Source organism: Rhincodon typus, chromosome 5, assembly GCF_021869965.1.
Source record: "Rhincodon typus isolate 14 chromosome 5, sRhiTyp1.1, whole genome shotgun sequence".
NCBI lineage: Eukaryota > Metazoa > Chordata > Chondrichthyes > Orectolobiformes > Rhincodontidae > Rhincodon > Rhincodon typus.
The window spans coordinates 66,734,634-66,752,673 of NC_063336.1; the positions used below are offsets into that span (position 1 = coordinate 66,734,634).

An 18,040-nucleotide genomic window follows, 5' to 3' on the forward strand; every position below is an offset into this window, starting at 1 on the left:
AATACCAAAAATGCTGTATGCAGGATCAGCGGGAGAAAGGGTTTACAGTTCAGATGCTTGACCTTTCATCAGGACTTGTCAAGTTAGAAATGCCAAGATTTTTAATCAAGTGGAAGGGGAGAGGTTGTAAAAAGAATAAAAAGGGGTTTTGTGATTAGCCGGAAGGCTGGAGAGATTAAATGCTGAAAGAGTTGGTTGTACAGTCCAAAGCGCATAATAATGGAACAGATAGTAAAATACATGTGCCTAGAGAATGTAAGAATGCAAAATTCTGAATAGCTGATGTCTGAATGCAAACTATAAGGAGAAAATGAAAGTAAAGCTGAAGCCTCAAAAAGCAGAGATCAGAGATTGAAGTCAGTGTTGAGTCTAGAAGGCTTTAGGATGATGCCTAATTTAAGACTGAAATGCTGACATTGAACTTCATTGGACATTTCAGGAAACTGAGGACTGAGGGTTCAGTGAGGGGGGAAAAATATGCAGACTTAAAATGACAGACAATTGGAAGTTTGAGGTCATGCTTCTGGACGAAATGATGGTGTTCCACTGGGGGGACGCTCTGTCTGCATTTAACCTTGTCAGGGGAGAGCAAATCACAATGGGAGCAGCAACTACATTATTGAAAGAAGAACATGTAAATCATTGCATCAACTGGGTGGAATGTTTGAAGCCTTAGATTGTCAGGAGAGAAGGGATACAGTGCTGCATCTCCTCCACTTGTGTAGAAAGGTCCCATGGAAATATCCAAGAAGATATTGGGGAATGATTAAGGAACGAATTGGGTGTTACAGAGAGAGTGGTCTGGAATATTAAAGGGGAAGGGTGGATGTGTTTAATGGTGGCATCCAGCTAAAAGTACTAAAGTTGCAGAGGATGACCTGGAGATGTGATGAAGACAGACAGACTGATAGAATGGAATAGTTAGTTTCAGGAAGCAAGATGCACAGAGTGATAGTAACTTACAGTGAAGATAAGTTGATTGCTTATCTTCAGAAGTGGAGCCAAGTAATTGGGAAGCCAAGAGTCTGAGGTTGAGTTAGTGAAGTTGCGAGAGTGGAAACTGTTCATACTGTAAGAGCTTTGGAAAATTCTTAAGTTGGTGAGAAGAGACTCATTAAAGAGAGGAAAATGTAGTTGAGATAGAAGGAACAGGCTGAAGCAGTAGGTCTACCATGATCTTGTTTATAGATGTTTCGGAGCAGCTCAAATTGACCTGTTAGGATCGGGGGCGGTATGATTTTGTAAGTCATAGAGGGAAATTCTCCAGAGGATTGACAAAACTGGATCTGTGTTCTCTAACATTTCAAAGAATGATAAATGATCTGATTGAAACTTATAAAATTCTTGCAAAGGTGTATGGTGATAGATGGGATGTTTCCTCTGGCTGGTGACCCTAAAACCAGGGAACATGATCTCAAGAAAAGGGGCAGGTCATTTAAGACTCGGATTGAGGTCATGCTTCTGGATGAAATGATGCTGTTCCACAAGGGGTCACTCTGTCTGCATTTAACCTTGTCAGGGGAGAGCAAATCACAATGGGAGCAGCAACTACATTATTGAAAGAAGAACATGTAAATCATTGCTTCAACTGGGTGGAATGTTTGAAGCCTTAGATTGTCAGGAGAGAAGGGATACAGTGCTGCATCTCCTCCACTTGTGTAGAAAGGTCCCATGGAAATATCCAAGAAGAAGAAAATTCCAGAAATTTAAAGCATGTTGAGTGAAGAAATTGCTCCTCCTCTCCATCCTAAGTGACTGATCCCTTATCCACAGACTGTGATGCCTCGTTCTAGATTCCTCAGCCAGGGAAAATTGTTGAATTACATGCTTAGGAAAGCTAGGGAAAAAGGAGGCAAGAAACATTGGATCAATTCAATGCGTTGCTTTACAGCACTTCTTGTCAATTATAATTGACCTCACTGGTCACATGTTACCAATGTAAAACATACCCATTTCTTCTTTTGTTTCTACCAACCAGCTAATCCCCTCTCCATGCTCGTATATTACCACCCCTCCCCATCCTGTATTATGCACTGCGACTTTATACAATAAACTTTCATGTAGAAACTTGTCAAATGCCTTCTTGAAATCCAAATATAGTATATCACTAGGCACTGTCCTTTATCCATAGCACATGTTACTTCTTCAAAGAGTTCCAATAAATTGGCTGAACAGGTTTTCCCTTTCACAAGCCATTCTGACTCTTCCCATTACCTTGTAACCTCCTTCATGATCACCTTTCATAGCTTGCCTATCACAGACTTCAAGCTAACTGGCCTATTCTTTTCTGTTTTCTGCGTCCCTCCCTCCTTGAGTAGAGAGGTTATGTTTACTATTTTCTGTACCATTATATCTTTCCAGATTTGAACAAATTTGGAAGATTAACACAAAATGGATTTACTACCTCATTAGCCACTTCTTTTAAAGCCTGAATCTATCTGAAGTCCGTCAAGACTCATCAACCCACAGATCTACCAGTTTGCTCAGTACCACTTCTTTCATGACAAATTTCACCAAGTTCCTCTGTTCCCTCTCCTTCATATTTTACAGGTATCACTAGGATTTTTTTTTGTATTCTCTGTAGCGAAGACAGAAGCAAAATATTTATTCATTACATCTGCCCTTTTTTAAACACCAATGTTATGGACCAGATCAAACTCCCTCAAAACACGTCAAGGAAATAGTCTAGACCCTAACATTTTCTTATCTCAGAGGCAAGCGCCTGGTGTTGTGTTGTAAATGCAATTCGATTGGTCAAACTAACAGGCTTGAAGTAAAACACACTTTATTCGTACACTATAGTTAAAATACAGACAAAATAAAAACAAAAGGAAATAATTGGTTTAATTGTAACTATTGAAATACTTAACAAAATAATAAACTACTCATTAACTGTTCCAATAAAGTAACATGCCATAAGCACACAACTTGGCAAAGGCATAGTCAGTAAAATAGGAGCAAATTACTGCAGATGCTGGAATCTGTACTGAAAACCAAAAAGGCTAGAAACCCACCCGGTCAGGCAGCAACTATGGAGACAGAGCAAGCTGACATTTCAAGTCGAGATGATTCTTCATCAGAGTCGGTAAAATAGATTGTCTCACATGTAATTCTAGCAGCAGGAAGAGAACCCCAGCTTTTAGCACTAATAGAGAGGAAAAACAGCTTCCACATCCAGCTTCAAGACTCCAGCAACTGCTGAAAGCTAAAACTAAAAATCCTGGTTCTGTGGGAGCTTGACCCCACCTATTCAGGCTGCTTCTGTTGTTCCAACTTCAAAAGAAAAACCTCAATGGCTGACAAGCTGTTTACCTTATTGGCTTTGAATAGACCACTTGGATCAATCTCTCTTCAGTTTAAAAAAAACAAGCACAAAATACATCTCGTAAAGCCAAAGGAACATCACACCAAGCATTAATCCTACATTCTCACCTTGTAGAGGACTGACTTATTTGAATTTTTTTACATTTTAGATACCAATAGAAAGTCTTTCTGTATGTTTTACATTTCTAGCTAGGTTCCCCTCATGCTCTGATGTATTAATCCTTGATCTTTTAGGCATTATTTGCTTTTCTTTGTATTCTGACCTGCCATGCACCTTTATGCAATTGCAAATGCATTTTCCTAAGTTTGATGTCTGCTTAAATTCTTCAGTTACAGAGCTGGTGGGTCCTATCCTTGGAATTTATCTTTATCATTGGAATGTGCTTATTCTCAGTATTATGAGGTATCCCTTTACACGTATATCTCTTTGATCTATAGGCTGGCTTAATAACCCAGTTCACTTAACCCTAGCTCAGCTTTCACATCCATGTATTTTCCCCTGTTAAGTTCAGAAAAACTAGTCTAGATCCATTCTTCTCCCCTTTAAACTAGATGTAAAATTCAGTCATATTATGACCACTGCTACCTGAATGTTTCCTTCTTCTGAGGGTCTTAATTTATCCTGTCATATTATGCAATGCCAAGTCTCTGGTTGATTCCAGAACATGCTGTTTGCCAAAACAATCTAAAAGGCATTATACAAACTCCCCATGGAGACTACTTTTACTAGTCTGATATTTCCATTTAACATTTAGATTAAAATCACCCATACTTATTGACATTGCCGTATTGAAAGCACCTACATTTCTTCTTGAATGATTTGTCTTACAATAGTTACTGTTCAGAGGCCTGTGCATTTCTCCCACAAGTGACGTTTTCCTCTTCTCTTCCTCATCTCTACGCAAACAGATTCTAGAACATATTCTCCTGAGCCAAAGCTATTTCTAACTATTGCACTGATACATTTTAGATACGGAGTACTACCCTTCCACTAACTTTCTATTCTTCTTCAATATCATGTATTCAGAGCTGAATCCCTGTCATCTCGCAGCCACACCTCCCCGTAATGGCTATCAGATTATACTCATTTACTTTAATGGATGCTATCAATTCATTAACTTTGTTGTGAATACTACCCACATTCAGATACAGAGCCTTTAGTTATTTTTGCTATCTTTGTAACATCTAGTTTTGACTGTTGGCATTTTCTTTGTGTTTTTTTTTTCCTGTCCTTTCTGAACTTCATACCTTTTTGTTTCCATATTAGTATTTTGTTGTCCTGCTCTAACTTCCATCCCTTGAATTGTTAAATTTACGTAAGGTTTGTCCCTCAACACGCCAGCCCCAACCCAACACCTCCCCACCCTGCCACCACCAACCACCACTCCCCCCCTCAACCAAATCAGTTTAGTTTAAATTCCTTTCTACTTCCCTAGGTAGATGTGGCCTGTAACAACAGTAGAGATCCCATTTTCCTTGGTATTGCTGCTAGTGCCTCATAAACTGGAATCCACATCTCCCACACAAGCCTTTGAGTCACACATTCACTTCTCTAATCTTATTCATCCTATGCCAATTTCTACATTTTCCAAAATGTTTTATTACTGCCATAAAACTTTACAACATGGATCAAATAATGCAATACTTACAATACTGGTAAAACTCCCAGTTTTTAACAATACCAGTTACTAACCTTCCTGCTTATTCTGCACAAAATTGAAAAGCAGATGCAAATTGAGAATCACGTCTTCTCTACCCTTCACTCATCCCCCCCTCAGCACAATTTGCTTCCTACTGAAAACCTTACTTCAAACACTTCCCTCTATGCTCTGATTTCCCACGTTGAACCACATATTTAGATATGCTCAAGCAGCCACTGCCTCATTCTAGTGTAGTTTCCCTCACACTGACTGTGTTCCTAATTCTGAAGTGGACTAGTAGCTCGGTTATGTATCTTGATACTTCTTAAGCCATTTGGATTATTGTTAAATGTTCTATATTTTCTTAACAGTGGTCTAAAGTAGTGAAAATCTGCATGTTTCCTTTCCAATAGACCACATGCTCAAAATAAAGTGAGTGATGATGGGAGTTTTCAATCAAGTCGCGGTTTCTCCGGGATTAGTGGCAGTCCCATTTGGCAGAAATCTGCTTTTACTCCAACTCTTGCCCCTGGTTCTGGATCACCAGTTTATGATCAGGTACATCTCTCTAATACCTTATTTCTATTTTATGAAAACAAATGATTTGTTTACTTCATTATTCATGCAAATTTAAAATATGCACAAGCTTTTTGTTTGCCTTCTCTATTAATGCTGTGAAAGGATCTTATGCAAGTGTTAGCAACACATTTGAAGTGTAACAAGATGGTACAATCCCAAGGTGTTACATGGAGAGCAGTAACCCTTTCAACAACAGCAACTTGAATCATATGGTACCTTTAATTTTGAAAAATGTCTCAAGATGCTGAATAGAAGTATCATGGAACATAATCAACAATAAGCCAAAGAATGAGATATTAGAATGGATTACTGAAAATATGGTTCAAGAGATCAAGTTAGAGATGATTCTTAAGGGGAAGAGAGAAGCAGGAAGGTTTAAGGAGGAAGTCCGGAACCTTTGGGCCTTTGTGACTCGAGGCATGACCATCATTGATAAGGGAAAGAAATTGGGAGATACACAAGATGCCAGAATGGGAAGAGGTCAAGTGTTTGTGTAAGGCTTGCAGAAATAGAGAATGTTACAGAAGTAAGAATGGATTTGAGATCCAATGGATATCTTCCCAACTTGTTTGACCTATGCCCACAAGACAATCAGTTCATCTCTGGAATCTGCCTAGCAATCTTCTCTAAGAAAAACTGAAAGAACTGTGGATACTGTAAATCAGAAAACCAAAACAGAAATTGCTGGAAAAGCTGAGCAGGTCTGGCAGCATCTGTGGAGAGAAATCAGAGTTAACGTTTCACATCTGGTGACCCTTCCTCAGAACTCAGTAATCTTCTCTGATCTGCTTTCATTGGATGAGTAATCGTTCTTAAGTATTTCCTGGTCTTGCTTCTCCTAATTCCTGAGGTTGTTGACTTGCTTGCCGAGCTGGCTTGTTTTTGTTCAGACGTTTCGTCACCATGCTAGGTGACCTCATCAGTGGAGCCTCTGATGAAGTGATATTATTCTACTCTGCTTGGAATTTATACTGTCGGGTCCATCACTTCATCAGCGGCTCCACTGATGATGTCACCTAGCATGGTGACGAAACGTCTGGACAAAAACAAGCCACCTCAGCGAGCAAGTCATCAACCTCACCCACAACCCAAGCTACAGATCTTTGCCAATACTTTAATCTCCTAATCCCTACTCCAACAACTGCTCTGCTCCTTTACTCTTACCTAGCTCAAATACCATTTAAATTCACATACAGCTACCTTTGTGCCTCTCTTTGCATCCTCTGATGAGCTCTCTGTGACAGCTGTTGTTCCTGATGTAGGAGCAGCAGCTATAGCTGGCCCACCCTTTTCTCACCTGTCTGCTGAGCAGCTAATCTCACATTCCTTCTAGCTGAGCTCACTTGTGTGTACTACTGTCCGTGAAACTACAGTTGATCAGTAATCACCATCTATTTCCCTTGTTTTATTTAAAGTCTAGTGTTCTTTTTACTGTATTTTTATTGTGTATTTAATTTTTAAATTCTGAATAGAGTCCAAAGTAATTGTCAAAAAATAATCTTCTTTAGGTTGAAAATGTAAAAACTTTTAAGGCACTGGCACTTTGTTCGTGGACAGCAAAAAAAGAGAACCATTTGAATTTCTCAAAAGACGATGTAATTGATGTTCTGGAGCAACAGGATAACTGGTGGTTTGGAGAAGTTCGTGGTGGAAAGGGCTGGTTCCCCAGGTCGTATGTCAAGATTATCGCTGATCATGCGCAGCCATCAGCGGAGTAAGATTTTTTTCTGTTTGATGCATAGTTCTGGCATGTCAGTGAAATCAAGCAGTTGGTACTGTAAATTACACATCATATTTAATAAGGAATGATTACGTTTGCTTCCAGATTAGGGCGGCGTGGTGGCACAGTGGTTAACATTGCTGCCTCGCAGTACCAGGGACCTGTTCAATTCTAACCTAGGGTGACTGTCTGTGTGGAGTTTGCACGTTTTCCCCGCGTCTGTGTGGATTTCTGCTGGGTGCTATGGTTTCCTCCCACAGTCCAAACATGTGTAGATTAGGTGGATTGATCATGCTGAATTGCCCTGTAATGTCCAGGGATGTGCAGATTGGTGGATTAGCCATGGTAAATGTGAGGTTATGAGGATAGGGTGTGCTGGGCAGATCTGGTTCGGATGCTGTTCGGAGGGTCAGTGCAGACCCAATGAGCTGAATGACCTCTATCTCCATTGTAGGGATTCTATGATTCTTCTAGATAACTTTATTAAACTTGATATTGAATGTCTCTATTTAAACTATCAATGCAAAACTTGTCAGGCTGCCGTTATAGGGTATTCCAAGATGGCCCACTCCTGTATTGACTTTTTTATATAAATAGCTTCTATTTTATATGTGGAAGCAAGATTAAATACAAAATTAACAAAATAATTTATATATTGAAATGGGGCTGAAGTGTGCTTTGGTCCAATTATTCCCCACCCTCTAACCAAGATAAGATCGTAAGAAATGGGCGTAAGAGTATTCGGCCCAGCACTTCATAATTCAGTAAGATTGTGAGAGATCTGATTGTGGCACTACCACTAATTATTCCTGCCCACCCTATAACCCTTGACTCCTTTGTTCATCAAAAATCTGTCTCAATGAGGCCCGAATATATTCAATGACCCAGCCTCCAGTGTTTTCTTGGAAAGAGAATTTCAAAGATGAACAACCCTTTGGAAAATATAAATTTCTCCCATTTCCACCTTAATGGACCTTTCTTTTAAAACTGTGCCTATTCACCTTAGATTCCCTTAAGAAGGGAACTAGCATTTACCAAGCCCCTTCAGAGTCTTAAAAATTTTGATAAGTTCACCACTAATTTTTCTAAACTCCAATGGTTATAGGCCCAACCTGCTTAACCTTTCCTCATAAAACAATTAGTTAATCTCAGGAATCAGCCTAGTAAACTTCTCTGAAAGGCTTGCAATCGATGTACATATCTCTTAAAGTAAGGGGATCAATGCCTTGAAATAGAAATCTTGCCTACTTTTATACTCCACCCCCCACTTGAAATAAAGATGAACATTTTAATTGCCTACCTAATTACTAGCTGTGCCCGCATGTTAATCATTTACAAAGCCACACAGATCCCTTCACACTGTAGAATTCTGCAGTTTCTCTTCTTTTAAAAATATTCTGTTTTTCTATTTACCTTGTCAATGCGCACAACATCACATTTTCCCAAATTATACTCCATTTGCTAATTTTTTTTATCTCTTTGCAGTCTTATGTTCTCTTCACAACTTACCTTCCTATCTTTGTGCCATCAGCAATTTGGTGACCATACCTTCTGTCCCTTCTTCCAACAATAACCACACCACACAGAAGAGAATCTAACAATCATTTCTCAAGATTCAGTAACAGTCGTGGAGTATATGTTGTTGTTTGAAGATGTAGGTAGTGATGGTTGAGGCTTTAATGTTCTTTCTATCACATGGACATCAGAAATCTCTTCCAAGATGCCAAATAGTATGTGTTAGAAGGATCTTACCGGTTGATGTTTAACATGTTTGGCAGTGTTATGAACACAACTTCCTTGGCCTTCATATCCTAAGGTTAAATTTGAATCCTCGAAACTCTGGCTCAGAGAAAGGTTGCTCTCTACTGCACCACAAGATCCCCTTTAATGACATAATCAGTGTGAATACTCCACTTTTAATATCCTGAAGGTTGCCATTGACCAGAAATTTAAGTAGATCAACCACATAATCATTCCAGTTACAAGTCTGAATACTCTGTAGAAGTAACTCACCCCTTGACTCCCCAAAGTCTGTTATCATGTACAGGGCACAGGCTAGAAATGTGATGGAATACTCTCCATTTGTTTGGGCAAAGAACACTTAGAAAGCTGGACATCATGCAGGACAAAGCAGCCCATTTGATTGGCACGGAGTCTAGTCTTTAACATTCTCACACTCTAACATCAACACACATGACAGCAGTGTTTACCATCTACAAAGTGCACTATGGCATCTCACCAATGTTCCTTTGAAAGCACCTTCAAAACTCATGACCTCTACCACATAGAAAGGCAAAGGTAATAAATGTTTTGTATCAATGCCATTTCCAAATTCCCCTCTAACCACATTCCAACCTGACTTGGAACTATATAATAATTTCTTCAGTATTATTGATCAACATCGCAGAACTCCTTTCCAGAACAGCACTATAGTTGTACCTACAGCACATGGACTGCAGTGGTTGAAGAACCGGGCTGACCACCGTGTTCTCAAGAGCTGTTACTAATAGACAATAATTGCTGGTCCAGACAACAATGCCCACATCTGTTAAGGAGTAAATTGAAAATATTAATGCCATCCATTTTACACCTGCCAGCTTGTTAACAGGAGACTTGTAAAAATTCTGGCCATTATTTCTGAACTGCCATTTTTAAATTCTTTTGTAAGAAAAGCAGTTTGTCAGTTGTTAGTTGTTTAAAAAAAAGTGTCATGTTTTCTTTCATGCCACGTACTTGATTATTTAAGCAGAATATAGCGGATTACGGAAGTCTGAAACAAAAGTGTAAAATGCTGGATAACTTAGCAATCCAGACAGCATCTGGAGAGCAAAAGAGTGAACGTTTCATTTTAAGAACTAGGGTTCATGAAAGGCTCTTTATCTGACGTGCTAACTCCATTCCTGTCACCATAGATGCTGCCTGACCTGCTGAATTTGTCTCACTTTCTGGTTTTGTACTGAATTATTTACATTGCTGAACTGTCTATAACTTTTGTTAACAGACCAGAACCTGTTTATGCTAAGGTCAACAAGAGCTCCAGCCCAATTTCCCAGCCAGTAGAAGGTAAAATTCCTCTTACAGCTTTTTTTTCATATAATTCCCAATTAACTTAAAACTTTCTGTGCATCAGTATGAATTAAATGTAACTGCCAACAAAATACATTTTTCAGTAGTATACAGGTACTTGAGGATAACATTAGTTTTGCCAATGTTACTTCCAAACCAGTTTATTTTTTCTAGAGTTATTTGTTTTCTCCATAAAATAATTGGGTTTTTATCGATTATAGGTCAATGTCATTGGATGCAGGTTTTTTTGAATTTTAAACCAGATCTACGGTATTCTGTTCGTTAGTAACCAGAAAAAATGAGTGTTAGCTATTGTCAATTGACAGGTGTTATGACAAAAGTTGGATGAGTTCATTAACTTTCTCTAGTCCCACAACTCTATTAGTCACAACATATCACAATGTGACCAGTTGAATACTTTCTCTATGTTAGGTTCAGAACAAAGAGAAAAACAAAACAAAAATCAATCAGTTTTCTTTATTAAACAAAAAATTTGTTGGGGAGGCGGTGGCTTGATTGTATGTAGAGTCGTAGTCCAGGGCCCCAGGTTAATACTCTGGGGACATGAATTCAAAGCTCACCATGATAGATGGTGACAACTGAGTTCAACAAAAATCTAGAATGAAAAGCTGGCCTAATGGCAATAATATAACCACTGTCGGTTGTTTTGAAAACCCAAATGGCTTGCTAATGTCCTGTGGGCAAGAAAATCTATATCCTCTACACATGACTCCAAACCCACAGCAAAGTGGTTAACTCCTAACTGCCCTCTGGGCAATTAGGGTGGGCAGTAAATACTGGCCACTGACACCTCCAGCTCGTGAACAAATTAAAAACAATGCAAAGGTAAGAATTATTCAATAGGGATGTAAAGCTAGTTAATACACACATTTTGAAATATAAAAGTATAAATACTTATCCCTGTAAATAACCCAATACACACATGCACCAAATAGATTAAAAAATTATGATTTTTCTCAACAGAGATTGACTTTGGGAAATTTCCCAATAAAATAAAGAACAGTGGTTGCTGGAAATCTGAAACAAAAACAGAAGTTGCTGGAGAAACTCAGCAGGTCTGCCGGCATCTGTGAAGAGAAGGCAGAATCAACGTTTCAGGTCCAGTTTTGAAGAAGGGTCACTGGATCTGAAATATTAAGTCTGTCTTGTCTCCACAGATGTTGCCCGACCTGCTGAGTTTCTCCAGCAATTTCTGCTTTTGTTTTGTCACTAAGTTTAATTCTTAAAGAAAATGGATAAAATATGAAATCTTTAAGGTGACATTTGGTCAATGTCCTGGCACATGAAGACAGATGTCACCAATCACAGGCAGATATCCTTGGTACCTTCGCAGACACCATTCACTCAGGAAATATTGAGAAGTGCTTTTTCAGACACTTTTTTCCAAAGAACAACAATATCAGGATTTCAGTTTTCACCCTGATCTTATAAAGGTTTCTCAAAAAGGCAGAGGCAAAGCTGGGTAGCTTCTTTCTTCTAGCAGGCTGTAGCCCAACTGAATTCCCAACAATATCATCATAATCACAGCTCATGGAAGCCACAGATTCCAATAAAATCAATAAGGGAAGTGACTTCCTAACACAGGTGGTATCCTGAATTGTTAGAATCTGAAAGAGATCTCACTGGTTCCACACCATGACCCGCGTTTGTTCCTGGCATCATTACATTTTCAAAGACAGTAAAGTTGTAGCTATTACTTTTGCTGAATGCTCCTAAAGGACAGAGGCACAGTCAAAGAGGAGGTTGGAAGAAAGAGGCAAGCTCAATGTCCTGGCAGTTGCTGAATGTGAAAGCCTGGAACAGGTTACTACTTTGTTCTTAAAGCGAAGTGCAGATTCTTTGTATGAAGAGGAGGAAGGAATGAAAAATTGTTTCTCTGTTGATGACCAAACAGAGCAAAGAGTTTCACTGCTTTGGATGGCATAAATCTGTCAGTTTAGCTATTTTAAAAGAATATGTCAATGCATTTCTTTTTTTTTTAAGTTCAAAGCAATCACACATATATGGCATCCATTTAGGTTATTCATACTCTTGTACTTTTTTGATAGAGTATATTGCACTATACCCTTACGAAAGTGCTGAAGCTGGAGACTTAACCTTCATGGAGGGTGAGATTGTTTTGGTAACCAAAAAGGAAGGTGAATGGTGGACCGGAGTTATTGAAGATAGAACAGGTGTCTTTCCATCAAATTATGTCAAACCAAAGGATCCAGATGTAAGTTTGCCACTTGTTTTTTTATTTCTTCATTTCTCATTATGTGCAATTTTTCACTAAAGTGCAGTATGTTTGTTAAAGGAGCTTTGTTATTTTGTATAGTTGAAAAATACATTGGATGAGTCTGATGAACAAAAGTTGTCGTATGCTCTATTACCTTAATTCTTCAATGCACTCTTTACAGGTCATCTTTTGTGCGGAAAATAAACCATTTTTAATTTGACTTGCACCATTACCAAATTCCTTTCAGGCACTTGTGGCTAAGAGGTTAGGATAGATGAGAAAATCTCTTCCATCACCAATATCACTCCTGGTATTGTCTTATTCAATTCTGGTCTCCCTCCTATAGGAAAGATGTTGTGAAACTTGAAAGGGTTCAGAAAAGATTTACAAGGATGTTGCCAGGGTTGGAGGATTTGAGCTATAGGGAGAGGCTGAATACACTGGCGATATTTTCCCTGGAGCTTCGAAGGCTGCGGGGTGACCTTATAGAAGTTCATAAAATCATGAGGAGCTTGGATAGGGTGAATAGTCAAGGTCTTTTTCTCAGGGTATGGGAGCCCGAAACTAGAGGGCACAGGTTTAAGGTGAAAGGGGAAAGATTTAAAAAGGACCTAAGGGGCAACTTTTCCATGCAGAGGGTAATGTGTGTATGGAACAAATTGCTAGAGACTGGTACGATAACAAAATTTAAAAGGCATCTGGATGGGTATGTGAAGAGGAAAGGGTTAGAGGAATATGAGCCAAATGCTGGGAAATGGGACGAGATGAATTTAGGATATCTGGTTGGCATGGATGAGTTGGGCTGAAGGATCTGTTTCCATGCTGTACATCTCTATGAATATCTACAGATCATAGAATCCCTACAGTGTGGAAACAGGCCCTTCAGCCCAACAAGTCCACACCGACCCTCGCAGCATCCCAACCAGACCCACCCCACATAACCCCCCTGATCTACACATCCCTGAACACTATGGGCAATTTAGCATGGCCAAGCCACCTAGCCTGCACATCTTTGACTGTGGGAGGAAACCGGAGCACCCGGAGGAAACCCACGCTGACACGGGGGAAAATGTGCAAACTCCACACAGACAATCACCCGAAGGTGGAATCGAACCCAGGTCCCTGGCACTGTGAGGCAGCAGTGCTAACCACTGAGCCACTGAGCCACCGTGCCACCCCATTTTTTTTTTACGATGTTGGCACTTATTTTGGAATGCTCTGGTTTCTCAAAAATAGCTATGTCATTAATAAACTTAGCCTTGATTAGTGGGTTTTAAGGAGAGTGCTATCACCGAATGCTGATAAGAGCTTGATTCCAGGAGTGAATGCGGGAGAAATCTGCTGGTTAAGGCTGCCTTCAATACCCTTGAAAACAACAGGAAAAGAAAATTGTGTTGTAATTACAAGTGCTGTTTCTTTGGCAGGGATCAAGTAGTTCTGGAAGATCAGGAACATTCAACAAAAAGCCAGGTACATATGTGCTGTACTCATTATAGAAATCGTGCTGATATTTAAGAAAATGGAAAAGAAATGATATTACTAACATTCTCTGCTGAAACAGAGATACATTTTGTTGAAGCTTTTGATCTTGTATTCATTAGGATGATTCACATATCCCTTCAGCTATTCACAACAAACAAGATACTGACCCATATACAATCAGCCCACATTTGCAAAGAAAAAGTACAGAGCCATGTCCAATGTTAGATGTGATTCTGAAATTGAACTACATTTGCTGAATAATCTTACATGTATGAAGAATTTCAATGACAATCAATCTAGATTGTCAATCTGGCTTGTCCTGTGATCCACTTGCATGTATTGGAAGCTATGTATATTAATCCACAGTTGCTATCTTTGTGGACTGAAAGAACATGTACATGCGCTGTGTCTGTTTCACCTAATCAAATTAGGTGACCGCCAGACTGGTTTATTTCTCAGGGCAATGCCATGACTAATCAGTGTACATGGCTGGTTTAAAACTCAAACAAATCCTGGCAGTTAACTGTCAATCAACATTAGTTGTTGCACTGTCCATGACAATGATTCCACCAATCAGAATCCACTTACCAACCAATCGGCAGTTTGTTTTATAGCATAAATGTTAATTTCCCTTTAAATTGGTTCTCTTGCAAATTATCCAATGAGTACAAGATGATATGTTTCAACAAAATAGGTCTTTTCTCAGCAGTATTCAAGTTCTATATTACTGAATGAATTATTGTAAACATTAGATCCTTGTTACTTGATGTCCTCACATATAATTTGGGAATTTAAAAGTTACAACTTAATAAAAACGGATTTTTTTAAAAGCAAGGAAACCCTGGAGTTTCTTTTTGTAAGTTACTCTCCATCAAATCTTCTGCAAAGGCAGGGTATAATGTGAGAGTATCTCAGCTAGCTGTGCTATGATTTTGTTGCTGTTTATACTTGTGCGTTTAATTTATATTTTACTGCACTTAATTTTTTTTACCGAGGATGGAAAGACATGTAATGCCAAAAGATTTTAAAATAGCTGGATTAACTATATTATTCTCTTGAAGGCTTGCATTTTAACTGGCTTAATATTGTCTCAGAGATTGCCCAGGTTGCCTCAGCGTACACTGCAACAGGTACAGAGCAGCTCAGCCTCGTCCCAGGCCAGTTGATACTTATTCTGAAGAAAAATGCTACTGGATGGTGGCAGGGTGAGTTGCAGGTAAGTGCTTTAATTATATTAGTATTGCTTCAGTTAGCATAGGTAAGGACAAAAATATCAATTGCCATTATTGAAAGATCACTGTGTTCCTGTGACAAAGAAAAAAATGGAAAATGAACAAATAAATATGATTGTTTTCTTCTAACGTGTCTTGTCCAACTATAAGTGAACTATTCCTGACTTTGTAGAAAGAAAGTCAAATGGGTAATGGGTAGGAATACTTGCAGGAAAAGAATCCGGTCAGAATCGGGCACATCTCAAGTGAATCCAAGGAAGAGTACAGTTGTTTCGTAATGGTTGATAATATTGCTACATTCCTTTGAAGTGATCTCTTTCTGAATTGGACAGATTTTTAAAAAATATTTTTTCTTGTGCATGTTCAATTTTAAGCACCACTTTTGTAATGTCATGAACAGAGTCTCAGTTGGTAATTGAGTCTAGAATGTGTCCTTGTACTGGAAGACCGTAACCTTCACTACCAAGGAAGCTTCACACTTGTATTTTGACTTGACAATCTAATGCTGTTTAAAGGAGCATCATCTAATTGAAAGGAAAGGATCTCCAACAACATAAGGATGAAATTGAATGGCATTATGCTACCTGTGACACAACATATTGAGAAATGTTTTTCGTTCTATTACTTTGTTTAATTTTCTTTTCTCTGCTCTGTTTCCATTGTAGGCCAGAGGTAAAAAGCGTCAAAAAGGATGGTTTCCTGCCAGTCATGTCAAACTCCTGGGGCAAAGTAGTGGCAAATCCACTCCTGCTCCAACTCCAGGTCTGCAGAATTACTTTTTTAATGGCTTAATCTGTGATTTTGGTTTTCTTAATAGCATAAAGTTCTAGATTTGAAAAGTAATTACTTCAGTGAGCCAACTTCAGATCTGTCGAAGTGTTATTTATTTATGAACTTGATGAGTTTCTAATGTAGAGGAAGGAAGAATTTGTATTTGTACAGAACTTTTTACAAGGTGTTCCATGGTGCTTTAATATAATTAAGTACTTTGCCTTGTTGTCACAGTTATAATCATGGGACAATACCATACAGAAAGGGGTAAATTTTCCCCAGCATACCTTTGCCGATCAACAAAAGAGTGATTCAGTTGACCTAACTAACCTGTCTTCCCTCAGACCTCTTCCAGTTTTCCCCTTGAGTATTTGTCCAATAGCTTTTTGAAATTTATCATAGAACCATCTTCCACTATTGTGCATCCCAGATCGCATTTATGTTTTTCCCCCTCCAGTTTCCATTTTTGTCCTTTCAGATATCAAAAGTTCTGCTACTGGAAATGGTTGTTCCTTATTTATAAACACCTTTCGTGATTTTGAATTAATATTGAATCACCTTTTAATGTCCTTTGCTATAAAGAGAACATTCCAGTTTCTCCAGTCCCACTACATTTAGACATTATGGCCCAGAAAGAGACCATAACTAGATTACTGTTCCAGTAACAAGATCATTGTACTATCCATTCCTCATTGGTGTTTTTTGCTTGATATACCGTAAGGAAGGGAATGCGAGGTTCTTTTCCTAGCAGTAGGTTTGGCCACTTTAACTGTCTACAGGTTATGTTGAAGGACTGCTAAAAATATTGAACATATAAATGTTAAAATTTGTGCATCAGATTGCAGTTTTTCTTTTTGCATTGTCTTATAATTATTTGAAAACCCGTCTTATCTATGTTTGTAAATTTTAAGTTTTGGTAGTCCATTGTAGTTTAGCTTTTTGTTTGCTTTTCCTTTGTGGATACACAGCATTTACACAGATACAAAATTACCATCCCTGCCAAGCTTAATTGAGTTCAAACTTTTCTTCTTCTTCTTCTCCACAGTCTGTCAGGTCATAGCTATATACGACTATACTGCTGTGAATGAAGATGAGCTCAGTTTCTCTAAAGGGCAGTTCATTAATGTGCTGAACAGAGATGATTCCGATTGGTGGCAAGGGGAGATGAATGGAATAAATGGCTTATTTCCTTCCAATTATGTCAAGATAACCACAGATTCCGATCCAAGTCAGCAGTGTAAGTAAAGAAAAGCTATTCAAATATTATCCAGCAAAACAGAATTGAGACAAACACTGGAAGAATTTTGTTTACATATTTCACTCATCAATTGTGGCTGTGTTCTGTTAGAACCAGAAAAGGGATGAAGGACACTGGTGACATGGAGTGAAATAATATCAAATACAAATATAACCTGATAAACATATGTTTTAAGCCTTTTCAAATTTATTTTTTAAAAGGTTTAGTTTTCATTCTGCGCCTTTGAAGCAAAGATGATGATCTTACTTTGCTGAAAATTTTAAATAAAACAAATCATTGGAAATGCACAGCAGACTCCTAAGCAAGTGTAAGTGGGAAATTGGATTGTTGATTGCTGATGCACAAAAAGTAAAAGATATATATGCAATTTATAGTCATTGCCAAAATTTGGCAGTCACAGTAAACTTATTGTGCTGAAAAATCCTACATTTGAGGTGACATTCTTGCATTAAGATCCAGAGCAATGCAATCGTCATAACAGTCATAACAACACAGAAGGAGGCCATTTGACTCTTCAGGTCCATGTAAGATCTCTAAGGAGCAATCCAGTTATTTACCAGGTACTAAGAAGAGATTCAGGGAGAGAATAAAAATAATAATCCACTACAAATGGAAAATAATCCAAAGATTGATTACTAGTTACAATAGAGATAAATAAACTAATCCTGCTCATAGACCTCTCACTAACAGTTGATCAGTCAGAATTGGCCAAGAATGAATGAAACTGAA

General features: G+C 38.5%; 1 protein-coding gene across 5 annotated transcripts in view; it reads left to right on the forward strand.

Annotated features, from left to right (window-relative positions):
• The window catches only part of LOC109919692 (intersectin-2), a 134,218-nt gene extending 116,193 nt beyond the window's left edge, over nt 1-18,025 (forward strand). For all 5 annotated transcript variants that reach the window (XM_048596667.1, XM_048596668.1, XM_048596666.1 and 2 more), the window contains 8 exons: nt 5,378-5,522; nt 7,052-7,257; nt 10,265-10,326; nt 12,399-12,565; nt 13,993-14,038; nt 15,145-15,266; nt 15,948-16,044; nt 17,099-18,025. In XM_048596667.1, coding sequence (XP_048452624.1) covers nt 5,378-5,522; nt 7,052-7,257; nt 10,265-10,326; nt 12,399-12,565; nt 13,993-14,038; nt 15,145-15,266; nt 15,948-16,044; nt 17,099-17,298 — 1,045 coding nt within the window. In that variant the 3' untranslated portion in view covers nt 17,299-18,025. The remainder of the gene's footprint in view (nt 1-5,377; nt 5,523-7,051; nt 7,258-10,264; nt 10,327-12,398; nt 12,566-13,992; nt 14,039-15,144; nt 15,267-15,947; nt 16,045-17,098) is intronic.
• Nucleotides 18,026-18,040: the final 15 nt, after the last annotated feature.